This window comes from Rousettus aegyptiacus, unplaced genomic scaffold (assembly GCF_014176215.1).
Source record: "Rousettus aegyptiacus isolate mRouAeg1 unplaced genomic scaffold, mRouAeg1.p scaffold_m13_p_17, whole genome shotgun sequence".
Lineage (NCBI taxonomy): Eukaryota > Metazoa > Chordata > Mammalia > Chiroptera > Pteropodidae > Rousettus > Rousettus aegyptiacus.
Genome location: NW_023416292.1, coordinates 3,937,266 through 3,965,241, shown reverse-complemented (window position 1 = coordinate 3,965,241; position 27,976 = coordinate 3,937,266). Strand labels below are relative to the sequence as shown.

The 27,976-nt window shown below is 55.8% G+C and overlaps 1 protein-coding gene across 10 annotated transcripts; it reads right to left on the bottom strand.

Annotated features, from left to right (window-relative positions):
• Positions 1-1,714: 1,714 nt before the first annotated feature.
• IKBKE (inhibitor of nuclear factor kappa B kinase subunit epsilon) lies at positions 1,715-25,470 on the bottom strand. 10 transcript variants are annotated; one of them, XR_004955095.1, is made up of 23 exons: positions 25,147-25,470; positions 24,477-24,566; positions 22,904-23,022; positions 22,047-22,265; positions 21,536-21,665; positions 20,368-20,549; positions 19,717-19,877; positions 18,800-18,910; positions 18,301-18,480; positions 17,522-17,718; positions 16,690-16,754; positions 16,511-16,602; positions 16,336-16,422; positions 12,422-12,497; positions 12,189-12,301; positions 10,255-10,331; positions 7,688-7,727; positions 6,857-6,958; positions 5,522-5,618; positions 4,623-4,735; positions 4,330-4,401; positions 3,500-3,894; positions 1,715-2,522 (listed from the first exon to the last, which is right to left on the bottom strand). XR_004955095.1 is itself a non-coding variant. In XM_036234440.1 (22 exons), exons 3-22 carry the CDS (start codon positions 22,988-22,990, stop codon positions 2,489-2,491), a joined length of 2,235 nt encoding a protein of 744 aa, XP_036090333.1. In that variant the 5' UTR covers positions 22,991-23,022; positions 24,477-24,566; positions 25,147-25,463; the 3' UTR covers positions 1,715-2,488. The 10 variants fall into 10 exon arrangements, 8 of the variants coding, with proteins under 8 accessions (XP_036090333.1, XP_036090337.1, XP_036090332.1 ...); XM_036234440.1 differs by lacking the exon at positions 3,500-3,894 and having other exon boundaries at positions 25,147-25,463; XM_036234444.1 differs by lacking the exon at positions 3,500-3,894 and having other exon boundaries at positions 22,047-22,187; positions 25,147-25,441.
• Between the last annotated feature and the right edge of the window lie 2,506 nt (positions 25,471-27,976).

Below are 27,976 nucleotides of genomic sequence, written 5' to 3'. Positions count from 1 at the left end.
CGTAGGTAGGTAACTCAGCTCACCTGCCAAGCCCCCACATGGCGTCACCCGCTCCCCAGGTCCTTTCCTGACACCTTCCCCGGGCTGAACTAAACACCCCGCCCTGTGATGACAGCGATGTGATTGCACTTGAGCTGTGCATTCCCATCTCGGTGCTGTCATGACGCTAAATGTCTGTCCCCGTCGAGGTGAGTGCCACAGGGGCAGGCCATGCGCCTTAGTCGCCTGTCTCCCCTCAGGCGCTCACTTCGTGTCTCAGGGACTAAACGGCTCTTTATCTTAAGTGTTACAATAGGGATCACCACAGAGAACAGACAGGGAAGTTCAAGAGGTCTTCAGACACCTGAGAATCTTACAAGGTTCTTCTGGCGAAGGGCCTTGGTCCAGTTCTCCACTCCCTGCTGAGACGGAATTGGAAGCTCTGTAGAACTTCAGATGGGTATAGGCACCCGTGTTGGTGGCTCCGCCCAGCACAGGAATGAACTGAACCCTTTGGGTATGTCCCCTGCTGAGCTTAGCTCATGAGATCATGGAGCCTGGGTCATAGCATCCATCCCCCGACAATCTGCAATTGGCTTTCAGGGATCCCTTGGCTCTTTTGCTGAGCTCCACCAAGCATATCAAGTCCAGAAGCAGCCACAGCTGCCAGGGAAAACCCACTGTAACTTCCCTGCAGAGCCATGACTCACGCCGACAAAGTTACCAGGGGTGGCCGGCACCCAGGGGCATCGAAGAATCAGCTGGCTCCTAGGGCCCCAGAATCTGAATCCAATGGGCTTAAGTGACCCATGGGCATGAGGCCCAGATGGCACACACGAAGCCACTTAGGCCTGATGCAGACAAACTCCCAGCAACCCTCCCCTGGATCTCTAGAGGGCGCTGGTGTTTCCATGGAGAAGCAGCACAGAGAGTGTCAGACGCGGAACCGGGTTCCTCATTTCTGCTCCCGTGGGTCGATGGGTCAATGGGTTGTGAGGCAGAGTAGACTCTGAGGATGTGCAGGCTCCAGGAAGTTGGGCAGGAAGGATTTCTTGGGTTATTTGGGGTCAGGGGTAATAGTCTTCATGCTGCAAAGCACAACATGGAGCTTCTCACTGGTCTCCCTTCCCTATTGGGGCTACTTTACTGCATGCCCCCTCCTCCGAACCCCGCTAGACCAGGAGAGTATAGCCCAACTCCAGTTAAGGGACCCTGTGAGTACTGCAGAGAAAAGACTAAATTTGCACAAATCTAAATGTCTTGCCCAGGGACAATTCTAGGTTCTAGGCAAAATTAGGGAATGCTTCAAATGACCCATGGTAGTGCTCAAACCCAATATTTAGGACACGACCTATGTTTTGAATCGTATTAGGGGATGAGGGGAAAGGAATAGGCACTTAGATGGTGGATTTGAGGTTAAAAAAACAAACAAACAAACAAAAAAAAAAACTTCTTTCTCCCAAAGTTCCAGGCCCATTATACAGCTTCCCAAATGACAGGAGTCAAGAGAAGGAATGGGAAGGCAAGCCCTCCCAGCTGGAGGCCACCCCTCTTGAGCTGTTCCCTGAAATTAGGGCCCATTTAGGAGAAAGGCAGGAACCAGGAAGTGACCAGTCCCATCTCCATTTCCCCATCCTTCTCCTCACAGGTCCCACCCCTGTGGCTGCTGGGAAGCCAAGCACACCCAGCCAAGGTCCTTCCCCTGCGACACATACAGCCCAGTAAGAGCCCCTCGGAAATAGAAAGGAAGCCCAAGTTTATTCCACTTCTTCAAGGTGCAGGCCTTTTATCTCAAGACTCTGACTTCCAGGCATGTGCTAACTGCATGGCTACTAGCGACCCCAGCTGGCTGCATATCCCAAAACCTGGGGGTGCCTCAGAGGGAGAGAGGAGGGGAAGGGCCCTGGGCAGTGGCATTCGGCCTCCACCACCCGTTCTCTCAGGCTTAGGCTCAGCCAGACCAAGAGCAGAAGGAGAATTAGGCTCTGTGATACCTGTGGCTGAGTGTGGTGACCCTCAGCAATTACAGGAGAGGGGAGAGAGCTGTATGTTCAATGAGAAACACCTTGAGAGAAAGGAAGACTGAGATTAGGTTGTTCGATCCAAACCCCAGGAGGCCTCGTTGTCTGTTCCCTGAAGAGCAAAGCCCTGTAAACCAGAGGGGTGGGCGAGAGGCTCTTGATGCCTCTTCTCCCCATGGCCCGGCTGGGTTCAGCTGTGCATGCCAGGGTGCTGGAGGAGCTGTACCTGAGCCCACATAAACTATAAAGTTCAGCACAAGCAACAGGTCCTGACAGAGACTGTCTGGTGCCCTAGGTCTTGTGTGCTGCTTCCCGCAGAAAGGCAGTGGAAGGTAATGCTGGTGACATCTCCCAGCTGTCGGCCAGGAGGGAGGTAGGCTGATGAGACAGGACCAGGTATCATCCTGTGTTGGGTCCCGCAGTGTAGGCAGGAGCACAATGTTCGAATGATTCTAATGCTTCAGGATGCCGCGTGCACGCCAAGGAGCTCAGACATCAGGAGCCGACTGGACCCTACTTAACCTGCAATACAAGGGGCAGGTTAGCTTCTGCTACCCAGGCGGAGGAGCCTGCAGGCCATACCCCAGGGCCCAACACAGCTTTCGGGAGCTCAGAGCCATTTGGGTCCTTAGCCCTCCTCTGGCAGCCTCCGTGTGCCTGGACAGGAACTCTGGTTCTCTTCCCTGACTCCCCACCCCAGGCTGCACCCAGAACCTCTGGGGCCAAGCCCCTGGCATCTGCACTTTTAAAGGCTCTCCCGGTGAATCCAGTGTAGCCGGAGCGAGGAGGAGGGAAAGGAATTCAAACGGTTTCTTTACTCTCTCTGGCTACAGCTGTGAATAAGGAAGTGAAAATTCACTAAAATAAAGTTTTGAGCTATTTGTAAATAGGCTACATATCAGAGCAAGAAAAATTTATGTTGGCACTAAAATTAGAACTTCCTGCCCGTGAGGGCTGTTTTGGAAAGGCTTTCCAAGAAGCTGTCAAATTGCCTTTTTGTGAGTATTTAAGGGGATGGATTCTCCCCGTGCTGGAATGGGACATGGAAGAGATGCCTCCTCAACCCACGGACCCTCTGAAACTCTGGACACAACCACCAGCTCTGCCCCTGGCTTCCTAGCTCTGGCCCCAATTCTAGCATTCCAGATGGCATGGCCTCTGGGGAACACCTACCACTTGATGAGTCCTTCCCTCTATGTGGTCTCTCCTCCCTCCCCAGCACATTGCAGATCTCATCCTATTTAATCTTAAGATCACATCACGAGGGAGGCATCATTATTCCTGCATAGCAGAGAAGGGAATTACAGCTCAGAGCCGAACAAACCTCCCAGCGTCAGGCAGCTGGTAAGGAGTAGTTAGGAGTCAGATCCTGCTGGAATTTCTGCCGATTTTTCCACCATGCCACTGGTTCTCAAATGGGGAAGACATGAGGATGATGGGGAGGGTGTGCTCGCCCTCGTCCGCACACGTGTGTATGTGTGCAAGTAAAGCCCACTGACCTTCAGGGCAAGGACCTTCTGGATTTTGAGATGATGTCCTTCCTTCGCTTTGGTGTTAAGATGTGCTTTATGAAGTGTGACTACTGGATGGCAGGGTTTTTTCCCCTTCGGATGTGCTTATTTGATTATATGAGAAGTTGGTTACTCCAATTTTCTTCTGTGAGTTTCACTGGTGCACAGAATCCAAAAGTCTGAGCCTGCTGACTCCTCCAGCATCCTCTCCAGTACCCTCACCTGCCCAAGGAGGGGACCCTCCTCAGGTGGCGTCTCTAACGCTGGGCCTGAAGCTTGGGGAGGCAGGTGGTGCCTGTGAGCATCAGCACAGAACAGGAGCCCAGCGAGGACAGAGAAACATGGGCCTGGGGCAATTAACCCAGGCTCTGCACCTCGGTTTCCTAGTATACGCCAGGGAGATGGAACAGCACCACTCTTAGGATGGGTGTGAAGATTAAAGGAGTCAGGCTGGGTGAGGCATCAGGCAGAGTCCACACGCACAGCCACAAATCCACATGCCCCAAGCCCCCATCTCTGACTCACTGAGAATGGTCTTACATCAAGGTCAAATGAATTCTCTTTTTGGACATACAGCCATTGCTTAAAATTAGATGACATTTTCATCTCTGACTGCACTATATTCTCAAGACTATAGCGGAAGCCTACGCCTTGAGAGGATGGCAGCTCACCCACGGACGCACCGAAGTGCCAACGTGACTATTTGGAAAATGGACAGCTGTCGTCCAACCTGCATGGCTGGGTACAGGGACCCCGCGCCCCTGAGGCAAGGCTGGCTGAAGGACCCAGCCCTCCCCGGCACAGTGGGGACTCCTTACCCTTCAATGATGCGGTTGTTGTCCTGGAGGTCAAAGGCCAGCAGCTTCATCTCCTCACAGAGCTCTTCCATGCTGTGCAAGGCAGAGGGAGGAGAGGCGCTGTGCCTGGGGCCAGAGCCGGTGCCCGGACCCCTCCCCGCGAGGCCCACCACGAAGCCTCCCTTATCCTGACTTCTAGGCCTGGTATGAGGCTAAACCCCTGCAGCTCTAACCTCAGCACCCAGCACCTTACTCCATCTCCCCGCCCCCCACCCCATCACACACACACACATCCCTCTCTCTCCGGCACTTACTGGACACCTAGGTCCCTTAGGGCAGGACTGGCATAAGTTGCTACGGGGGGTGGTGAGGCCTGAGCCCCCTTTGTTCTGTCCTGAAGGAGCTGGTGAGACAGCCCGTCAAGGATCTGGAGGGAACCACACTTTAGTCAGAAGGGAAGACACGGCTCACCTTTGGGGAAGGGGAGGTGCTGGGGATGGTAAGAAAAGGGTAACACGACAGCCCCCAGCCCGCACTCCTGGAGCACCCGAACACTGGAGCCGAACCCACGAGCCTCCTCCCCGTCCCGGGAGCGCAGCTGGCACAGCCGCCTTTGCCCGCCCGTGACTGATTTAGCGATCGGGCTGCCAACTGCTCTGCGTCTAGCCCACACCTCCAGTGCAGCAGCAGCCAGGAGCTGCAGAGGCGCAGGGCACAGCCCAGCGCCAGCTCTGGATGGACGGACTGACGGACGCGGCGGCCGCTGTGCCCGTGGTGTGCCGGGAGGGGGAAGGAGCGCCGTCTGGCTCTCCCCGAAGAAGGCCTGCTCTGTTCCTGTTTCCACAGCAGGCGGCTTCTCCAGCTGGTCTCTTTACCAAAGGCAGACCAGAAGGTCAAGGAGAGCTCACATGGCCCCTCTCAGGCGTGGGCTGGAGACGCCCGGGCTGCACGGGCCATGAGGAAGGTGTCTCGGCATTGTGGAGGCTCTGCCCTCACAGTAACCTTCGGTCTGAGATCACCAGGCAGTGCCCTCCACTCCTTCTCCATCCCCTCCTCAGGGGACCTCTGTAGGTTAGAAACCTCCCACCCACACCAATGTGCTTGACTCAGTCAAAGGCAGCTCCGCCCAGAGGCAGGGGAATGGCCCGAATGCCCCTAGAGTACCAGATTGACCCGGCTCCCCTCAGCAGCCCAGGTGCCCCAGAAATCTCACCTTGCTGAGGCCCTCCTGGACCCCCTGGGCTTCTGTGTTGCAGGCAGCCACGGAGCAGCCGACCAGGCGCAGGTGGTTCCTGGCCTGGTGCACCAACCTCAAGAGAGCAGATGAAAGATCAGAGTCAGACTCACTGGCTCTTGCCAGGACTCCCCCCCCCCCCCCCCACCAGCTGTGGTTCAGGCTACAACAGAGACACGGAGGGCAGGCTTCCAGGCCACAGAGGCCGGAGCTCGTGGGTCCCAGGCATTTGCCTCCCTTCCTGCCTCTTTTCTTCTAAGTGTTTCCTCACCTCTCACCTGCCCCACTGTAAGAATGCTCACGTACTGACTGAGGCTGGTGAGGGTACTGGCAGAACCCCACGGGAGCTGTGGACATGCATGTCCTTTAAGATGAGGGTGACGCCAGGTCAGGCTGCAGGGAGGACAGCCCACACTTAATACGGGAACTGCTCATGCTCCCATTTTCAGAGCAAATCAAGGTCAAGGCTCGTTTATGAATCCTCTAAGTGGAGGGAGTGACCGAGAACACTTTCCCCATTGCACAAAAGGAAACAACGTCCAAGGCATGTTCTCAACCCTGGCCGCACGGCAGAATCCTCTGAGGCGCGTTGAAACTACTGATATCTGAGCTCACAGCAATTAAATCGGAACTCGGGGCGAGTTGGGGTGCAGGGGCTGGGCGTTGTATTCTAACATGAGGATGGGTGGGTGCGTGGGTCTCAGCCCCGTAACAAGCCCACAGGTCCCACGGGCCTCAGACAGGCAGCACCTGGGAAACTGCCCTCTGTCACCAGGAGGAACCAGCCTCCCTGCCGGCAGGGCGAGGACGGGGGGCCTGTGAGGAGGGAGAACCCGAGCTCCTCCAGGGGACAGGGTGCGAGGAGGTTCTATTTAAGGACCTCTGCCTGCCCCTACTTCCCTGACTGGTTGCCCTCATCCCAGAGGGACCTCGTGTTCTCCAACACGACCACCTGGGCCTTCGGGAAGAACCAAGATTTCAGCGGCAGTTCCGCTCACATGCTAGTCCTGGGGCTGCTACCTACTAGCTATCTGGCATTGAGGAAGAGCCCTGCTCTCTGAGCCTCGATTTCCTCATCTGTGAGATGGGGTGGCAGTATCTTCTACACAGGGGAGATACAGTGGGGTTAAATAGGCTAAGGTATAGAATTGCCCAGCAGATTGCCTGGCCACCCATGGCTGGAAAACTACCATTTCTTTGCCTTTGTTCCTTTGTCAAACCTCCGTCTCAGTCAGGGCTCTGCAAATCCAGGGCCGTCTGAGCCTAGAAGGGCACTGGGATCCATGAGCTCAGGAGGGAAGGCCAGACTGTTACCTCATCCGATTGCCATGCGTGACTAGGGATGTCTGATACTTCTGCACACACTCCTCCTGGAACACCTGCAGAAGCCTTTTGGCTAAGTGACTAAAATTCACCCTGAAAAGACAGGGAAACAGAGGCACAGAGATGAGCAGTCAGAGCCCCCCGAGCACAAGCCCGGCACCTCTGAGTCTCCACCACCTACACGCCCAGGCCCTGAGCCCGTGGCAGGGCAGTGTCTCCGCAGGAGACGATGGATGCTCACACAAGGGGATCCCGGCAGTCAGAGCGGCCGGCACACAGCACATGTCAGCAGAGAGATGTGGGAGGACAGGGGACTCAAGCCGCATACACACTCTCAAGCTCGAGCCCCAGGGGAAGATGAAATGATTATGGAAAGTTGTGTGTGTGTGTGTGTGTGTGCGCGCGCGCGCGCTTGTGCACGTGAACTGTCAGGGGTGGGTACAGAACTGGGGAAGTGAGTTCCCAAACAAGCATTAAATCAGGGAAATGAGAGTGTACGGGAGGGGGAAGCCCAAAGGAAAGCTCGGGTGGAAGTCAGCCAGAAGTGGTCAGTCAGTGAGGACAGTCAGGAAGAGAAATCCTTGTTCAGAAGAAAACCCAGTTTCATCAAGACTGCTTCTGAGGAACCTTCCCCAGACTCAGCCACCGATTTCCTCCCCTGGCCCCAGACGACTGCCGCAGAGAGTGACCCGGCCTTCCTCCTGCCCAGCTACGGTCTGTGATCGCGGCCCTTCACCACTTCTTGTCTGGCACAGAGAATCGCTCTGCCCTAGTGACACCCACCCTCCTGCCCACCCTCCTGCTGGGGGACAGGCCACTCACTTATCCAGTTTGTGAATCTGCTCCTCGTTGTAGCCAAGCCCTGAAGGAAACAGACAGAAATGATGTCACCTGTTCAACCAGTCAACAAAACCGTGCCGTGAGTGCTGGGGGACAACTACAAAGACGAACACAGCCTGGCCTGGACTCTGCTCTGTGGGAGCTCACAACCCAGTGGGGTCAGGAAGGACAGGAGTGGACCAAGCACTGTGGGGGGAGGGAGGGGTGCACCTGGGGCTGGCAAAGGTGGTTGACACGGCCCCTCAGCCAACAACCCTCCCAGAGTGACTGACGCCTACAGTCCGGCGGCCTCATCCCCAAATATTTGAGCTGCAGACAGAGCCAGCCGGGCTCTGTAGCAAAGAGCTGGATAAGCCGGGCCGCCACCCTCTACCTCCCCTTCGAGGCCCCTGCGCATTTGCTGGAAGGGCTGAAGCGGTCCTGAGGTTCTCTGCACTGGAGAGGTGCTGCCCCCTCCTGGGCTTTGAAGAAATGGGCAGGTGGATCAGCGGCTCCCCCAAGGGGACACGAGCCAGAGGCCACCTTGCTGGCCTCCCTGCACATCCCTAACAGATCTCCTTCCTGGGCTCTTCACCCAGGTCCTGCTCTCAGCCTGCTGGACTTTTGAAGCCCAAGGTGCAAGTCCCAGCCCCGCGACCTATTAGCAGAGGGCGGCACACGAGTGATTTCACCTCGCCGAGTCCGTTTCCTCAGGCCACATGCAACACACAGGACAGGCACGAGGGCAGAAAGCGAGTGCTTCATTCTTCTCTACTGAGCATTTACCAAAACAGCATCTTTCAACACCCAACGGCTATTCTTCCTGGTTCATTTTGAATGTTTGTAAAGGACCCTCGAAGACCAATAGAAACTCTTCTTGAGGCTGTAAAATGGTGTAGTTAAAAGCAGCCGGACCTAGATTGCTCGGGCTCCTTAAATCTGCCTGTGTCTGTTTCCTCATCTATGAAATGGAGAGGCTAATGGTGCCTGGAGCTCTTATGAGCATTAGATAAATCATGAACGTACGCAGCATGTAAAAACGGCGCCCAGTACCTGGGAGGCGCTCAGACGGGCTACGACTACAGGATTATGAAATGCCAGTGATGGAGGCGGAAAAGCCTCCGTGGTGCTCCTAGCGTCACGGCAAAGGAGGCCACCTGAGCGCCAGGCCAGACGGGAGCCCAGGGCCCTGCTGCTTCCAAGAGCAGGAGAGACACAGTCGCCTGTCTGTCTCTGCGCTGCCCTGCCCTCCCCCGCACCGTCCCCCCGCGGGGGCCAGGCCCAGAGGCGGGACTGGGCTCTCAAGGAGGGAAGGTCACCTTCTCGATCCGGTGGCCACCCGGCACACGTGGCTGTGGAGCACTTGACAGGTGGCCAGCTGGACTGAGGAACTGACTTTATTTTAATTCATTAAATTAAATTAAATTAAATTTAAAAATCGAAGGAGGGTAGAATTTTTTTTTTTCTCATGAAACACAGCTTTATTGTCTTGGTAAGACTGCATTTCACTTTGTTAAAAAACTAGCTTCCAGATACATGAGCTATAAAAGCAAAACACACATGGGATTGTGAAGACTTAGCACACGAAAAAGAATGCCAAGTATCTCTTTAATAACTGGATTTATACTGATTACACGTTGAAATGACAATTTGGAAACACTGGGTTGAAAAAATATATTATTAAAATATTACTGTGTCTTTCCTCTTTTTGAATTTTGGCTACTAGAGATAGAAGAGAACTTGGCAATGAAGCCTGAGACCACTAGGAAAGGCGCATTACGAAATGCTCGGGGCGGGGGTGGGAGAAAGACGGCTGGGTCCCGGCATGTTAGGTCCCCGAGCCCAAGAGTCAACGGAGCCCTCCCCAGGCCCAGCTTTCCCGCAGGCTGGACCCTTCCCCGCCGGCTGGACCCTTCCCCGCCCCAAGAAGGCAGCCACCGTGGGCGAGCAGCTTCCCTTCCCTGAGCCTGTCAATGCACTGCCCCAGCCCAGAGGGTCCTCGTGATGTATAGCAGATAACGCAGGCAAAGTGCCTGGCCCAGTGACTCTAAATGGTATTTCTCCCGATTCTCCACTTTCTGGAAAACCTAACTATTTTCCTGGGTTAAAGACACAATGGACAGGAAAGCACTCCTTGAGCTGTAAGGTGTCCCACAGAGGTGAGGGTTCTCTCTCAAGAGCCGCCCAGGCTCCAGCTGCTGCATCCCCCATGCACATCATCTGAGACCCCCACCTGGCAATAGGCACAAGTATACAGGCCTCACGTCCCTCACTGGTCTGCAGGCAGCTGGTGGCCAGTAAGCCTTGGACCAGCTGCTCCCTGGCTCCACATGGCACCATCGACATGGTGAGTCTCCAGCAGCCACTCCAGATGGAGAAAAACGAATAACCGAATATATCTGGAAGGAAAGAAGGAAGGAAGGAAAGAAGGAAGGAAGGAAGGAAGGAAGGAAGGAAGGAAGGAAGGAAGGAAGGAAGGAAGGAAGGAAGGAAGGAAGGGAAGGAAGGGAAGGAAGGGAGGGAGGAAGGGACAGCTCAAGAAGAAATGTTTTTCTCTTCCCATGTCTCACCTGGCCTCATCCTGGATTTCTTGAACTGCTTGTAGATGAGGTACATCTTATCCAAGCAACACTGAATCTGCTGGATGCTGTGGGCAGGAGACAGGCACCAGGTGATGGAAGAATCACAAAGCACAGAGCGAAGGGTGAGGAAGGGGATGGGATGGCGAGGGGAGGAGGTGGGGAGCTGTCTCCCTGCAGGAGACTCACTGCCACAGTTTTGGGGGCCAGTCTGGGATGGGGGTGACCCTCCTGTCTCTAAGATTTTTGAGGCATTTTGGGGCCAGCCAGCCATGTCCTATTCTCATGTTTATTCTTATTCTCTCTCTCTCTCTCTCTCTCTCTCTCTCTCTCTCTCTCTCTCTCTCTCTCACACACACACACACACACACACACACACGCACACATACGCGCACACACACACGTGAGGTGTTTAATAAGAGGAGACTGACAAAAGGCCAAGCAGGACAGACAACAGGAGGGTGGCCTTTGCTACAAGAAGTTTGAGACTGGACTCTGGGAAGGAGGCTTGGACCCTGAAAACACGAGAGTCTGGGAGGGGAGTGCAGCAGAAATCTTTTCTCTAGTCACCTGGAAAAGGAGAAGCAGTGCCTTCTCAGTATAACCAATGCCCGGTACATAGAAAGAACCTGAATATTAGTTCGGCAATCCTTGTTTAAAACAATAATCAACGGACCTCAGTCCTGCCTGGAGGCAGGGGAATGAGGGAGATGACCTCTCAAGGACCTCCTGGCCCGGGCTTACGGTCACTATTATCTCTTCCTTCCCATTTTCAGGCTGGATACAAACACTTTGAGATGTTGGGTGTGTGTGTGTGTGTGTGTGTGTGTGTGTGTGTGTAGGGGTGTTCTTCCTCACCCTCAGGTTTATTTAACTGTACTTCCTCCCCACAGCTCCTCCAATAGCCAGGCTCAGCTATTTCTGGAGCTGGACTCTGGGCAGAGTTAAGCTTGTTCCCAGGGCTTGTGGGCCCAGGGCACCTGCACTCCCTGAGAACGTGCGGTGGACAAGACCTCAGATCATTATCCAGAAGACTCGGGCTGGATGGGCTCCAAATTCACAACTGTCTTTATATTTTAGAATGGTGATTCCATATACATATACTACATTGTGGAACGTCTCATGGGGCCTGGGCAGCACCCTCTCATCAAACACACTTCGGAGAACCTTAAGAAGATTTGCTCTGAGTGAGATGAATAAAGACCCTAGAGAGCCTCGCGTCAGTTTAGGTCAGGTTTGCAGCCAAAACAGTTAAGAAAAAAACCCCTGTGGTTTTCATGGCTCTTTGAACTCAGAGTTGAGGACCTGGGGTTGTGAGTCCAGGAAGGTGCTGAGGAGAACACCCTGCTTAGGGTGGACACCCCTCATGCCATCGGTGAGTGGGTGGCCACTGTATGCTCCTTAAGAGGGAGAACGGGGTCTAAAAGCTGTAAATCCTTGGTGTAGACCAAGAACGTAGGCTTTGGAGGTGGGGACACCTGACCTGACCTGTCGATTGTCACTTACTGGCTGTGACTCAGGGCAAATTAACCCCCCTGAGTGATCCTTCTCTTGTATCAAGGGGCACCGTATTAGTATCATTACTGTCTCAAGGATTAAATGAGATGATATGAGTAGGAAGAGCAAGGGCTCAGAAGAGAATGGGAACCAAATTAGTTTTTCATTTAGAATGATTGCACCTGCTAAGATCTCAAGCTTACTCTCTAAACTCCCAGATCAGGGCGGGACCCCAGATTCTTTTCCCCTTCTGACCAGTCTCAGGGGAGGGTCTCGTGCATTCCCAGATTCCCCCCCACTACCCCATGCCCCAGAGCCATTGCCGAGATAAGGGAGAAAGCAGGCCGATGCCTAAAAAGGCTTCTTAACCTTTCGAGCTGTACACCCGCCCCCACCCCTGCTCCACCAAGAAGGTAAATCCCACAGACCTTCTGTCCTCATGTACCTGATCCCGGTTCTTCGCCAGCTCTGAGCTCAGGCTACTCAGGTTCGTCTGGGTCTCTGTGATATTGTGGGAAAATCTGGAGAGGACCTCAGCCAACTATAGGGCAAAAAGGCAGAGCCCAGTGGGGTGTTCAGGTCGGGGCTCTGCAGGCAGCCAGGCCGAGCCACTGCCTCCCAGCTCCGCCCCTGAAAGTGCCCCTGCCCCAGGCTTACTCACAGCCCGCAGCGTGGACCTCAGCTCTGTGGCCCTCTTCAGTTCTTCGATCTCGGGCATCCTAGCCATGTTGCTGAGCCTCAAAGCAAGGACAGAGAAATGACACAGTTGGGGCATTAGATAGCAAAGAGCTCCATGACTACACGTTGAGCATGGCGCCTTTAGGACAGCTGTGCTGGCTTGCGGGGCGTCTAGAGAGTTTCGTGGTTGGGCGAGAAGAGTGAATTCGAAGAGGCCCCTCTTCTTCCAGTGGTGACGCCGTCGGGCATTGCAATGAGCAAAGACCGAAGAGATCAGAACAACTCGAATCTATGAACGCTCAACGCGAGGCGGCTATTAATGAACTCCAGACTAGAAAAATTTGTAACTAAAGGAAAAGAATAAAGTTCCTTTCCAGTAAAGTTCCCTTCTGTGTTTCATGATAAACAACAGCTCATGGATAAGGGAAAAGCTGCATTTTATAGAATACGAGCCAACAATGTGCCAGGACTTGGAACATCAGCATCGTTCTGCCCCAGTGAAATTACTCACTTGGGCGTGGTGTTAAAATCCGCGATAAATGATTAAGGCATGGATATTTGTGTGGTGCCAAAGTAACGCCACACTGATTCTTTCACAGAGAAACTATAATTCTATAACATACGATAGAGGAATCAGCCCATCACCGCCCGATGGTGGATAAATACGAAGTGTCCCAGCATTATCCATGACATATTTAGCTGAACATTTAACTTGAATCCATTCAGCCTTTAAAACTCTCGGTTCATAGGAAATGCCAGGAAAGAAGAACAAGACAGGTGACATCCAGAGGAAGTGCAGATGAATCCAAAAAATGGGAAATGAGTATTGCCCCTCCGACAAGCCCGCGCGCGTAATGGGGTGGGGGGCAGGGCGGAGCAGGGAGGAGGCGGTCTGTCTACATTAAAACAGACTCAAGGAATGCAGCTACCAGACTCAATCAAAGTGTGCTCTTAAGAGTAAATCCTGGGTTAGATGAAACCAGCTAGAAAAGAAAATTTGTGGGATAATTAGGGAGATTTGAATATGAATGGGAGCTGGATGAGATGGAAATGTTGACATGGAGGGGGAGGGCGCGCCGGCTGAGAAAAGCAGGTTGTGGAACAGCAAGTACTGGAACCCCGCATGCTGGCTAACACGCGTACCGTCTGGAAGGACACGTACTGCTAGGGTTGGCGGCCTGTCTCCGGTGGTAGGATGAGGCGTTTCAATTCCGTTTTTGCTTATCTGGGTTTTCCAACTGTCTACAATGGTCGTACATACTGTTTTTATAACAATAACAATTAGGAAGAAGAACCCTGAGTGTTTGGCTTGGGAATGGAGGGGACGGGGAGAGGAGAGGCGGGGAGAAGCAGGGACACAGCGAAGGCCCCCGCTTCGCCCGCCCTCTGTCTCCGGCGTCCAGCGAAGGTTTTAGCGCGCGGTGGCGATTCCGCACGTGATTGTTGAATGAATTATTGAGTGTATGAATGAATTCGGGGCCATGGAACATCTGACGGCAGAGGATGAGACTGACCCTATCTGACTGGGCAGGGAGTCGGGGACATGGGTTGGCGTCCTGGTCCTAGCCACCACACCTGCCATCTGCAGGATCCTTGGTTAGTGACCTTAGTAATGGAAGCCTCAGGTTCTTCGTCCACATTATGCGGACATAAATCTCCTTCCTGCTACCTAACAGGGTATTTGTGGAGATCGAATGGGACCCCCAGGGTAAAGGGCGTGACTAGAGGGCATGAACACACGCTTTTTGATGGTGGGGTTGGGACAGCTCTGGGAGTCCCCAAGTCGGCCCTGGCTTCCTGAACAGTGCCCCCAGATGGCAGCAGCTGCCAAGGAGGACCCTGAAGCTTCCGGGCAAGGCAAGGGCGCCCTGCCAGAGAAGCCTGTCTCGCGGAGCCTGAGGCACGAGGCGCGCACTGTGGAAAAGGTGAGCAGCCGGGCCGGGCAATGGCGGCCACTTTGTGTCACATACTTGGGCTCCTTTAAACGTGAGAGTCAGCTCCTTAAAATATCTCAGATTCCACTGTGAATCTGAGGCTTCAGATCTTAGAAGAAGCTACAGGTCTGAGGATGTTCAGAAAGGATGGGACTGCAAAGTGCTAGAGATGAGAGGCCTCAGAGATCATCCGATCCTCTCATTTTGAAAAAGAATAAATAGAGGCTCAGGCTGGGAAAGAGGACAATGGCCTGAGGTCAACAGCGGGCTAATCAAGAGTTTAGACCTGGTCCTCGGCCTCCTGGCCCGTGTCTGGGCTCTCCACACTCCTCCTTGGGGGCGGGGACAACATGCTTGGAGCAGGCACTCCCCTGACCTTGACCTCTCTAGGCACATTATGCCTTTGAGGGGCCCTTGGAGATGAAAATGGGAAAACACTGGCCAAGCCTGCAGACACCTGGCCCCAGCCCGGTGCTACTCTGCCGCTCCCCCGCACTCCTAGTCTAGGGCAAGGGGGCAGACAAATACTTCAAATGCTTTCTCTACACATTTCTTTCCTGTTCAAAAATTTACAATAGACTGATAAGTCATTTTATTGCAGCTTGACCTGCCAATCAGACCCTCCAGGACCTCCACACATTCTCCCTTCCCTTCCTACTCCTGTGCCCTACTCCAGCCCCCCTCCCACATACTGCAAACCCGTATGAGCCCCCCAATGACAGCCCCTTCTCTGTCTCCGCATAGGAACTTCCAATCCGAAGTATTTTCTCTCCTTATGGCCTGAAAAGCCTCACCTCTTCCAGGAAGATCTCTGTGGTTGCCCCGACCCAACTCTAGTCTCCCCTGACCCAACCATCTTGTCCCCCTCACATGCCTAGGAAGGGCTATCTCCTCCAGGAGAGCGTGGGCCCCTCTACGTGGTGCCAATCTGTCCCAGGAACCCCTTTCTGTGCCCTGGCCAGAGCTCCGCTCAGAGGAGCGGTGCTGCCGACTCTGCAGCGCCTCGTCCCTGCAGCACCTGTTTGAAGGGGGCCCGGCCACGCCGGAGACCATTCCCACCATCTGGAGACACTTCCTCCTCCCGCACCGCCCTCGCCGCATCTGCTCCATCCTCGGCCTCCTCGCCACCAAGCCCCAGGAGGAAGGCAAGGCTGCCATGAGTCATCTCTGGGAAACTCCCAGGACCTTCCTGAGAACGAGGGCCGGGAGACACGCGGGGTGGGGAGGGACAATCTGCTCCTCTATCACCACATGGCTCCTCTCAGTGGGAGAGGCTCCAGCCACCATCGGCCTCCCCAGGCTGCAGAGGACCCCTCTCTGCCTGCACCACAGCTCAGGGCCTTTCAAGATTTGGAGGCCACGCCCACTTCTCAGTGGGGCTCTGGCCCTCGGAGTCTCTCCGCTTCTCATCTCTAGACCCTCTAGCTTGGTTTCTTCCTCCTCTCTCCCTTTCCCTACCCATTACCCCAAAATGGCCCAGTCAGAGGTGTGGAAGGCATGGAGTCCTGAGGATTGTGGCAGGGAGTCCTAAGAAGGCAACGACAGTTTAAGGCACAGAGAAAGCAGAAGGAGCGTGGAGATGAGACCACCTGAATCCCAAACCTGTCAGGACCCATGGCCGGAGCGTGGGTGTGAGCGCTTCTTCTGGACGCCTACTCCAGGGCCCGGTCTAGATATTCCGAAAGGGTGTGGGTGGACAGATGCCCCTTCCTGGGGCAGGGAGGCTGCCTGGGCACCTGGAGCCCTTTCTCCCTCAGGTGAGGCACTCGGTGGTGGGGGAGGTATGTGCAGCCACTTGGCAGGGTAGGGGGTGGGGCACAGAGTGGGAGGTGGGACCTCTGGGTGGGGGGAGTCTAGGGCCACTGTTGGAAATACTGAGGGGAAGGAACAGAAAGAAAGAGGGGCCGAGGGGTCTGCGCTGGCCTCTAGCCTGCTGCGGCCCTGCTCTGGGCAGGAAACCTACCGCTCGGGGCCCAGGCTGCTGCTGAGGAAGAGGAGTGACGTCCGTGTGACCTCCAGTGTCCGCCTGCAGGTGGCCTGGAGCATCTCCCTGCCGAGGGAAGCCGGAATCAGTGCTGCTCTCTTCCAGGGGAACGAGGGCTCCATGCCCACAGCCACCCAGGACTCAGGGGACTCACACAAACCAGTGCAGCCCCCGAAGCATCAGCTCCTGCCCGGCCAGCAGAGCCCGCGCCAGCCGCAGAGCCTGGTAGCCAGCACCCAGCGCGCCCTGAAAACACAGGTGGGCAGGGTCAGGTTCCACACCCCCCACCCCTGAACAAACCCCCCTTCCTGCCGCCGGGGGGCCACCCCTAACCTTGGCAGTGTTGTAATCTGCCTGCAGGTCCACTTTGGGCACGAACTTGGGGATGTCCAGAGCAGCTGTAAACAAAGACCCTGTCTAAGGGGCTGCCTGTACGGCCCTGGATGAGCCCTGAGCTCATCATTCCTTCTCCCTGGCTCACACTCACCCCTCACCACCTGGCTTCCACCTCAAACTTCCCAGCTCCTGGAGCCCCCACCGCCAAGCCTTAAATGTACTTTCATGTGCTTCTTCACAATTGCAGTCCCCCATTGCCCCCTTGTGTCCACTTTGGAGAACTACAGCTTCAGGCCTAAGGCCCTTTCTCAAAAGCCAGGAAATGGGCCAAAACCACCCTCATGCCCAGGAGTTCCAAGGTTAATTCCTCTTCCTAGCCTGAAAGACCTGAGCAGGAGGATGAAATCGGCATTATTTAATTAGAAAGAATAATATTTTTTCTAGCACTTGGAGTATAAAACTCTGGACCCCTGACTACCTTCCCTTCTCTTCAGTACCTTGGGCTCCTGCTTCCCCCGACCCAAACCATTCTAGGCTTTCCCACCAATTACAGAGATTGTGGGAAGCACATTAAATCCAGATCTCCCTGTTTCAATTGAAGTTTCACAGCTCTGTAAAAACCGTGAAGCTTGGGGATGTCAAACCACTAGCCCGAGTCACATGGCATTTCAGAGGCATATGCAGAGTTAGAACCCAGAATTTGGGGTACCCTGTGGGTCTAAAGAAATGCCCACAAAGGAAATAAATCAATATCCTGGATCGTAAATCCCTGCCTCCTGAAGAAGAATGCGAAGAGGAGATAAGATCTGGCCTGTGTGGCCCTACTCACGGTCCCTGAAGGCCAGTCCTTTGGGGGTCTCGCCGGCCATGCTGAACAGCATCAGGGGGCTGCTTGCTGTTGTGTGGGCAATGTGCTGTGCTGAAAGGTTGGGTTCAAGGACACAGAGGTGACCCTCAAAGAGGTACTCTTGGTGCTGGGGGGCCACGTTGGTCTGCTTGTACACAGCCTCCAGGAAGATGGCTACCCTAGACACATGAGAGGCAGAGGGGAGGGGGTGGAGGGGAGAGCAAGTGTTAGTAGGAAAGATATGGAGTCTGGCGACCCAAACCCTAGCTAGGACTTCATGGACGGGGCTCGGCTTTTCAGAGGGAGGGACTGGGTGATTTTCTCCCTCATCAAGGGTAGAGGCAGAGGGCAGAGCTCCTATATCTTACAGCAGATGGAGACCAAGTGCGAACAGAACTCAGGAGCCCCACTGTCCAGACTCTGCCTCAGCACCCCCTCCCGCCACACTCCTGTTAAAATCCACCTAGTCCCACAAAATGCCCCAGGAATAAAGGGTTCCATGAGCAATAACTTTGGGAAACACATCGGCAACACACGTACACACCCCTCAGGGGATTTATAACGCAAATTAGCACTGTAAAGTTTGCTCAGCCTCTGGAGTCTAGCAGCAAGGAAGCCCATTTCCCTTTAACTTTGTAGAGGTAGTACACTAAAGTTGGATCCATTAGCTTCCGTATGTAAACGCCCCACAGAACCCTGCGTAGGACACGGCCTCCTGCCCTGGTAGAGGTCTTGAGCCTGGGCCGCTGGCGCCGGCTTACGTGTTGTGGGCGTGGATGTAGACGTGGTGCAGGACGGCCTGGGACAGGGAGAAGACATGCACGACGGCTCGCTGCAGGATGTCGCTGGTTTCCGCGAAGAACTGGTCGAAGCCCCAGCACTTGGCCTGCTCCACCTCCAGGACGTTGGCCAGGATGGGCACCAGCTGGCTCTGCAGCCCCCTGCTCGCAGGACATGGAGACTGTCAGGGGCCAGAGCCCAGACTCGTCCTCCTTGAGTAGGTAATAGGGGTGGGTGTTCCGTAAGGATGTCCTGAAGAGCTAGGACCAAGGTGGTGGGGTGGGGCGGGGCGGGAAGGGGAGGAAGAGCTGTAAGCATTTCCCAGCATGGAGGTGGAAAAGCTGAAGCCAGAAAGAGACAGTGGTGACCCGAGTGGGTAGCACAGAAGGGTCCTGCTGGGACAGGCCTCAGCAGAGAGGATACCCAGCCCAGGCTCGGGCCTGTGTCTGCTCCCCCACCGCCCCACGGAGTCCCACTCACATCGACAGCTGGCAGGTGATGGGAAGGGCGTAACTCCACTCCAGAGGCCCGTTCTCCCACCTCTGCATGCCTGCGATGGCCCCAGCTGGCTTCTCTGTGGTGATCCGGTACCTGGGGTGAGTGAGGCAGAACCAGGTCAGGGGGACCTCGAGACCATCACACTTCGAGGGAGGACAAACTTAGCATGGAGAGCTCAGAGTACCGGTTCAAGTCACCTAGTCACTCTGAGGCAGCGGGAAAATGGACTTTGAGAGTCCTGGCTCTCAGCCAACAAGATCACCTTGACGTGGTGCTCCCCAATCGAACTCTGCTCCTTCCCACTGCCCATTTCCTTTACTCCACTACCGTGAACCCGGGCAGGGCCTGCCTCCACACCTTTGCCCCTGCTGCGCTTGGCCTGCAAATTCTTTCCCTCCACATCACTATTCTAATCCTCTCTTCCCTTCAAGGTCCAGCCCCCACTGACAGCCCCTGCCCCGCATCAGTCTCCTTCCTCATTCCCTAACCTCACGCAGCTTCCACACGGCTGACCCCTGAGCTGCGGGTGGGTGCTTCAAACTTCCTGCAAATCTGCCTTAAACCTGCTCGGGGTGGTACACTCAAGTGGGAGCAGCTGCCACCTCTGGCTACTTCTGTACCAGGCAGCAGGAAACGTGGAAGGTCCCTGCACCTGGGATCTGGGCGCTGGGTCTTGCCCCACCTCTGCCCCTGGCTGTGCCGCTGGAGCCTCGCTTGAGATGAGGCGAGCCGCTGATGGGGGGAGGGCCACAGGGGAGGACTAAACTGATCACCAAGAATCTAAGAGGAGCCTGGGCGGGGTGGGCCGGAGGGGGCCCACAGACTCCGAGGAGGAAGAGACACGGCAGGGCCAGTGGGGAGACCCAGAGCCCTTGTCTCCCGCCCACGGCCCGCCGTACATGATCTCCTTGTTGCGCCGGGGCCCACCAAAGGGCACGAAAGGAAGGCTGCCGGTAGCTGCATGGTACAGGGTCACCCCAATGCTCCAAAGATCCACGGTCACCCCGAATGCCTTCTGCTGGGGCTTCCGAAGCACTGCCCGCTCGTACATGTCCGGGTGCTGCCAGAGAGAACCAGAGAGCCGCCATGACCGCGAGGCAGGGCAAGGGCCCGAGAGCGCACCGCGCAGCACCGCCAGGACCCGCCCCCCGCCCCCCGCAGGCCCCCTTCCATTGCCTCCGGTGACGACAGAACCGTCAGAATCCATCCTCCTTGTCATCAAACATTGGCATAGAGTTGGCCTATGCGGAGCACTTTCATTTGTCCACCCTCTGCCCTGGGGAAGGTGGTGACCAGTGGTGTCCGCGAGAATCAGAGCAAGGGGTTCACTGCGCGAAGGAGGCGGGGGCGGGTGGGACAGGGAGGCCAGGGCCGGCTGCGGCATTGCCTTTTTCATCTTAGAGGACAGAACAAACTACTCCGGTTGGTGTGTAGAGGGTGCGATCTAACCTTGCCGGGTGCAGAGGGATGGAACCGAGGCTTCCCGAAGGTGAGGGGCAACCAGCAGCGTGCAGGAGAGGCACTCATTGGGTCCCCAGCATGCCGCTCACCAGGTACTCCTCAGTCCCGTAGACTGAGATGAACTTCTCGTCGTCATCCAGCTCGCGGGCGGCCCCGAAGTCCGTCAGCTTGTAGATGCTCTGCCCCTCCTCGCCCAGGAGGCGCATGATGTTCCCCGGCTTGATGTCGCGGTGCACGATCCCGTTCTCCCGCAGGTGGTTCATGCCGGCCACTGTGGAGTGAGCAAGGGCTGCTGGCGGCTCCGGCGTGGGTTCAGAGAGAGTCCCCACGGCCGACAGGGCCACGGGAAAAGCAGAACAGAGGTGGGCAAAGGGCGATGGAGGGGTCCCAAGGGCGTGGGCGTGGAGGCTCCGTGGGGAGTCTCTGAGGAACAGAAATGGTGGCTCTGGCTCCCCGAAAATGACACTCCTTCCCTGTCTATTTGATTATATTTTACTTTTTAAAATTTGAAAGTATACCTAACATAAAATTTGCCATTTTAACTATTTTACGTGTACAGTTCAGTGGCATCGAGTACATTAACTCTGTCACACAACCATGGCCTGCACCCATCTCCAGAACCTCGTCAGCCTCCCAAACAGAAACTCCACCTCTTAAACGATCACTTTCCAGTGCCCCTCCCCCAGCCCCTGGCAACCCTACTTCTACTTTCTGTTTCTGGCCTTAACTACTCTAGGCCCCGCCCAGAAGTGAAATCATGCGGGGGTGGGGGGGGGTGGGGGGGGTGGGGGGGGTGGGGGGGTGGGTGTGTGTCTGGTTTATTTCCCTTGGCATCATGTCTTCCAGGCTCATCCACAGAATTCCATTCCTCTTTAGGGGCTGAATAGTATTCCAGTGTCTGTATAGACTGCATTTTGTTTCTGTGTTATCCATCTGTGATGTCTGGGTTGTATTCACCTACTGTGAATGATGCTGCTATGAATACTGGTGTGCAACCTTTGTAAAACTGTATTTTTAAGTTGTAGTTTTAAACTGCCAGTCAGCGGAAGTCAGACATCAGGTTCTGTCCATTCATCGTTGTCTGTCCCAGGTCTGAAAGGAGAGCTTCTTGGTTCAGAATGGTCTCCTGTGTTTGGATACTTGTTTCAGAAGCGCCACACCCCTCTGGGGCTTTGCCTCCACCTGAGGGCCAGGCCTGTGGTTGGTCAGGAGCAGCGTGGGGGAGGGGGTGCCCCGATGGGTTGGCGAGAGGCTCACCCACACAGCGCAGCACCACCAGGAACTCCTCCTCTGGCAGCCCGAAGGCGTTCTCGGGGTTCTCGAGCACACTCAGCAGGCTCCCACTGGAGCAGTATTCCATCACCAGCACCTTCTGCCGGCTGGACCCCTGCGGGTGGGACAGAGGGAGGCATGGGGAGGAGGGTGTGTCTCCTCCCCTTCTCATGAAGAGGTGGCTCGGCCTAAAGCCAAAAGCCCTCTCTGGGTCCTAGCTTCTGACCTGGCCATCACTCCTTGGCCTCACACTGATCTCATGCACCTGAGACCAAGGTCACCTTTTCCAGGAAGTCCTCTTCGATTAGGCCCTACTTCCCATTTTTACTCTCCCACACTGGCCAAAGTCCTGGCATTCTTTATTCTATAGGTTGCTGCTCTGGCTGCCCTGCTGATCAGCATGTGACCAAGTTTCTATTAGTATGTGACCGGACCCTCCCCAGCCTGTGAGGGTGATGGACAAGACCATCCTCCTCTGACCAAGCACTGGACCCACCGTCTCCTCCACGGCGAAGAGCTTGACGATGTTCTGGTGGTTCAGCTTCCGCAGGACCTCGAACTCCCTCACCTGCACCTCCCGGGGTCTCAAGTAGCTGGCGGTGTTGAAGACCTTCACAGCGACCAGCTCCCCGGATTTCTGCCGTGGGGAGAATAGAAGTCCCACCCGCACTGGGGTGCACCACCCCCAGGCCTCCATCCAGCCTTTTCTGCCAGCCTAACATCAGAAATGAGCAAAGAGCCTGCATGGGAATGGGGGCTCCTTGTCACCCTGAGCTCCTTCCCCTGCACCAAGGGCAAGTGGTCCGTCCAGCACTGAAAGGTGACAAAGGCTTGGCACCCGTGATACCTTGCAGGGGATGCTTCGCTGTTACTATCACTGTTGGCAGTAACGGCAACAGCAGCCAGCGCTCCCTGGTGTGAGCAGCGGAGCTGGGCTGGGAGCCTGATCTCCCTGGCTTCGCTCTTGAGACGCGACAGCGCAGTGAGTTCCGCGTCCTCAGCACAGCTCCACCGCGAAGGCAGGAGAACCCAAACGAGCCCTGCTTCCCGCCCTGCTGTTCCTCGACCTGCGGCCACCTCCCCCAGATGGTGGCTTTGTGTCTTCCTCTCTTTCTCTCCAGGCCTCAACCGTGCCTGACAGAAGCACCACCCCAAGGAGCCCTTTTCAGCCCCCCACACCTCTGCTCAAACCCAGCACCCTCCTACCCCAGAGTGTACAGAGCAAAGTCCAGAGGCCTCTGCCTAGCCACACACGACCCTGGATGCCCACTGGGGACTGATCGAGCTAAGAACTTTCTGGGCGCGAGGGGGCTGGGGTGCGCGGGGCAGAGCCCCGCCTGGGCCACACCCTACCTTGTTTCGAGCCTTGTACACACTGGCAGTGGCTCCCTGCCCCAGCAGGTCGTCCGTGTGCCACAGATAATTGACGGTGCTCTGCATCTCCTGCCCTTGCCTGCCCAGCCACCTTCTGCCTAGAAGAACATATTGGGGTCCAGGATTCCATCACTGGCCTGGGATGGATCTTGGTGGCCTGACCAGTAGCTATGCCCAGGACCATCCCATGAAGGGCTCCACGTGGCCATTCTAGAGGCAAGGGGGCAGGGGAAGCGTGACACAAAGAAAGTTTAAGTAACTTCTGCAAAAGGACGCACCACCACCAGGCCTCCAGCCCCACAGCCTGCGCCTATCACACCACAGGGCATCCTACCTGGTCCCTACTCCCCAGGTCCCCTCCAACCCTTTCCCAAACAAACCCCTTCCTCTGTCACCTCTCCCAGGCACTGAGAATTCTGGGTTTTGGCATCTAGGTCTGGGATAGTCCCAGGAAGCAGAAACGTACTCGAAGGAAGGGCCCCGGGTCAGGCAGCGTCAACCACACCACTACAAATCTCCAGGATTGCAACATGAGCCTGGAGCCCCTCCCCACCCACTCGCCTGGGTCCACCACTTCCTGCTGCTGTGAGCTAACAGCTGTGCCAGACGGCGGCATGGCCAGGTCAGCGTGGAGAGGAGCAGCGCTGCTGCAGGGGGCATGCGTGCGTGTCTAGGGGGCGGGGAATGCAGGAGACCATCAGATACAAGGGCTTAGGAGTCCTGGGGAGGATCTGAAACCCTCTATAACTTTGTTCCCTATCTTTGCCTCTATCCTCTTCTCTCCAAAAGCCAGTTCCTCTAAAACAATTGGCTCCAGAGTGGAGCCTCAGAGGCTAGACTCGATGCCTCTGAAAAATAGGGCCAGGGCTGGTCTTTGTGGGAAAACTGGGAGAAGGAGCATGAGAAGGGGCACCACCCCTTAAAGACTCAGTTAAAGCTGGACTAGATAGGGCTTCTTCCTCTTCTGACCTCTTATTGGTTCTCAACTCTCGGATCACCCTGTCTAGAATCCTACAGTTCGTGGGCTTTGAGCCTTTCTCTCTGTAATGTCAATTTCTGGAGCCAGAGCCCACTTCAGTGGTCATTTCCTAGTTTCATAAGATGCATAAATGTTTGCATTGTTTTGCAGAAGCAATTACCATGTCCTGGACTCTCTGAAGACAATGCAATAGCTCAGTTCAAATGAGCTGGTCAGGTCCCTACCTCACCCACCCCACCCCACCCCACCCCCAACCCCCTCAGGCTGAGGAGGAATCAGCTGGGGGTCTGGGGGCAGAGCACACTGAAATCAAGGTTTCAGAGGCCCAGCTGGCTGTAGGCCCTGGGTTCTGCTCCTGGCCCTGCAAAGATGTGCCTAGGAGCTGATTGGCAGGACTTCCGATCACCTACGCATGCACTTTGGCCCTGCCACAGCGCCTGGTACATGGCAGAGCTCCCTCTCTTTCAGTGGTGGCTGGATGCAGGAGGGTGGGTGGTGAAGCTTGGGAGCCAGCTGCCCCACCCACCACCTCCTCTCCTTCCTCCTCCTCCTTGGTGCTCCAAATGCACTTACCCTGTGGTCGGAGCAGCCCTGGATCAGGCAGAGACTCTCCCTGTCAAGTGTGTGTTATGTTTTCTGTCTGTAGCAAGTCCAGGAGTTGAGCTACACCGGAAAGAGGAGGGCGGATGAGAGGCACCCCTCAGTGCTGCTTGATTCTCAGCCTCCATCAAAGGCCACCGGCCCCAGCCTTTTAACCCTTTCCTGTTTGTCACCCTCCCTCACAGGGCTGGGGGTTTCCAGCCCTATTCCCCAGCTGCTCCAGGAGGCTTTCCTGGGCACTTCCATCCCAGGACTTGGGCTAGGGAGAAGGCCCCCAGGAGAGGCGAGGGCAAGCGCCAGAAGCCAGGCAGGAGAAAAGCGTGGAGACAGAGCTGAACTCGGCGTCAGAGTGTTGAGAAGCAGAGCCGGGAAGGGAGCGTTGCAGGCAGATGGCATCTCTCCTGCGTGCCCCCGCCCTCCCTTCCTCTCACTGGCCTCCGAGCAGTCCTTTGCAAACAGTGACCACCGGAGATGGAGCACTGCCAGGCCCCCAGCAGTGGGAGAGACACAGAGAGGGGACATGGGGCCGGGAGAGCCTCTGCCCACACACCAGCACCGTGCACTCTGTTGAGTGCCACTCTGCAGCTGCCCCACCCCCCTGAGCTCCCCTATACACCCTCCCCCAGGGACCCTGCACACTCACCCCATCTCGGCTGTGGGGCATGCAGGCTTGTGGGACTGGGTGGCGCCCCCAGAGCCTTCAGGGCTCGCTGTCATCCGTGGGCAGTGCCCATAACAGGCTGGTGGTTACAGGCCCTGGGGACCCAAAGACTGGACCAGTGGAAGTGACTGAGTGCCACCTGAGGAGCCAGGAGAGCTGAGAGCTGAGGGTTGCCACCCTGCCTCCCTGTGAGCACTCAGCGCCCTCCCAGCCGGCTAGCAGCTCTCTCCCACTTCCTGATTTCGTCTTTCTCTCTCTCTTAAAGAGACAGGCAGCTGGGCCACTGCTGCCACCTTGGCAGGAAGAAGAAAGATGCTCTGACTTCCCAAGTGGAAATGACAGGACAAAGGAGTCTGAGCCACAAAGACGCCGGGAAGCGACGCTGGGCCGGGGTGGCAGCCCCCGGGTGCCGTTCGGGCATCTCCGCAGTTCACTGGAGCAGGGGAGTTTAGGGCTTGGCCCACGCTCAATAGAGCAGGTCGGGCAAGTCAACCAAGTGGGGAACTACCTGGAAAGACTGAGTTCCCACACCCAGAAGCCCCAAGGAGGGCCAGAGGCCGTGCCTAGCCCCTCCTCGAAGAAGGTGGGTCTGACTCATCTTCCCAGTGAGCCCGCAGCGCCCAAAGAGCGAGCACGCACTGAGGCCAACGTAGCGCCCTCCGGCGTGACCTTGAACACAGCATGCAACTCCTCTGAGGCAGTTTTCTCATTCAAGCCATGTGGACAATTTACCATTGGTTTTGTGGATGACATGGAACAATGTATGTGGAAATGCTTGGGAGACTGGCATGGACGGTGTCGAGCCCCAGACACCTTCAGCAATCTCCCCGCCATCTTCAGAGCCTGCTGGGGCCGGGGCCCAGGTGTGCCAGCTTCCGGCCAGAACTCAGTGCCCTGGATGAAATTTCCTAGGGGGCTGCCAGTGTCTGTCCTGCTCTGGTCAGTTTCGAGATGGCAGTTGGATAAGAAATGGTTAAAAGCAGGAAATTCCATGTTTCTATAGAATGTTGGAGGGACTTTCCCATGGCCACACCTGGTGGTTTCCTCTGGCAGCCCCTCCCCCAGCACTGCGGGGCCCCAGAGCAGGAGCCCAGGCGAAAAGTACCTCCTGCTGATAACCGGGCAGCCACGGGGCGGGGCCCTCCCACAGGTGCTGCCTGCTGCTTGTCACAGCAGAACCCAGAGGAGTGTCCCTGACATCTTCCTCCTCTCCACCCAGGAGTCCCGGCTTCCCACCTGCTGGCACACGGTAGACCTGCACGTCCTTGGCACCCAGTGATTGGGTGGGGCCGTGTGATTTCCCAGCCCAAGCACTTAATTGCTGATGCAAGTCACAGTGTGACTCTACCAGACGTGGTGGCTGCTGCTACTGCGGTCTGAGGGCTTCAGTGACTGTTGTGAGCAGAGCCCCCTGCTGGCCCACAGGGGACGTGCAGCTTTGGTGAGAAATCAACCTTTGTTTAAGCCATTGAGGTTTGCAACATAATCTAGTCTATCCCTAAAAGTCCACCTATTTTCCTCTGATAAACCTGCTCAGTCCTCACCAGCAGCCCACTCGTCTCTCTCCAGCAAGCCCAATCTCTCTCTCCTGGTGTCTTAAGAACCTTCAAAAGCGATGTGTGTGTCTAGCACCTACTAGGAAGCAGGTACTGTACGCTGAGGTCACAAAGGTGAGACCTAGGTGTCCTGCAGGAGTTGGGGTTCGGGACAGCATGGCTAATACTCTGAGATATGTACTTCAGCAGGTGGTCAAGAAGGGCTTGCCAATAGAAAGGATGCTCCACTAGACTTTGGAGAAAGGGGAGTTAGGCAGACAGTTGGGGGTCAAAGATAAGGAATTCCAGGCAGTGGGAGCTCTTGAAGAGGCTCAAAAGTATGAGAAGGGGGTGTGGTCTCGGGAGAGGTGGGAGGTGGGCTGGAGAGCTGTGTGGGGACCGTTTTGCAGGCATCCTCTGTGTGGACAAAATGCACGGATGCCTCGCCTGTGGTCTTGAGCTGCTGGCCCCAGCCGGGCAGCACGGCTATTGTTTTTCAGCTGGGTTGGCGCAGGGGCCTGGCGGCTCCTGAAGGAAGAGGAAGTCTGTAAGAGGCCTCAGCATGTGTTCTCAAGTGGCTCTGAGGAGTCATAGAAATAGAAGTGGCAATTCAGAGGTAGGACAAGGACCAGAGGCTGGAAGAAGGGGGTCTTTGATGGCAGCTCTCGGGGAAAGAGGTCACGTCTGCCTTCACAAAGGGAGGCTAAGCAGACAGCGGAAAGGACAGGACGAAGGTTTGCCATCATAGAGGGTGGAGCCCTGACTCTACCACTGGCTCTGCATGACCATGGGGCTTGTGGGAAACGGAACGGGATGAAGTGCCTGCTACCTCATAGACCCTGAAGAAATACTGGTTGCCTTTCCTGCCACTACATGGCTTGAGCCTGTTTGTCACAGCTGCCTCACCTGTCTAGTGCCTTAACGGTGAGGGAAAAGGAATAGGGCAGGTGGGTGTGGAAGAGGTGGGCCGAGTATACTCGCCATGCTCAGGCACTTACGAAGGGCTGAAGGACGAGGTCTCAGAGCCCTGCTCCTTGCCGCCTTCACCAGCGAGCTCTGGCCGGGAGCTTTGCAACACTGTAGCCAGACCTGGCTCTACTCTCCCAAGCAGTGGGGGAAAGGGGCTGTGGGAGCTGAAGGAAACTGGGCCCTGCGTATATATCTCTTAACTCTTTAAACTTCCTACTCAGCATTCTCTCCCACTTCCTCAGCTAAAGGCTTTGCCTTAAACTTCAGTGAAACAAAAGCAGCACTCCGCAGAGCACTTCCTCGTCCTC

Coding starts and splice junctions, on each gene's coding strand:
- IKBKE (XM_016129267.2), bottom strand. CDS start 22,990: ATGCAGAGCACCGTCAATTATCTGTGGCACACGGACGACCTGCTGGGG. Junction 18,481..18,799: donor ATCACCTGCCAGCTGTCGAT/GTGAGTGGGACT, acceptor TCCTGCGAGCAG/GGGGCTGCAGAGCCAGCTGG. Junction 16,423..16,510: donor CGGGGGCTGCACTGGTTTGT/GTGAGTCCCCTG, acceptor TTCCCTCGGCAG/GGAGATGCTCCAGGCCACCT.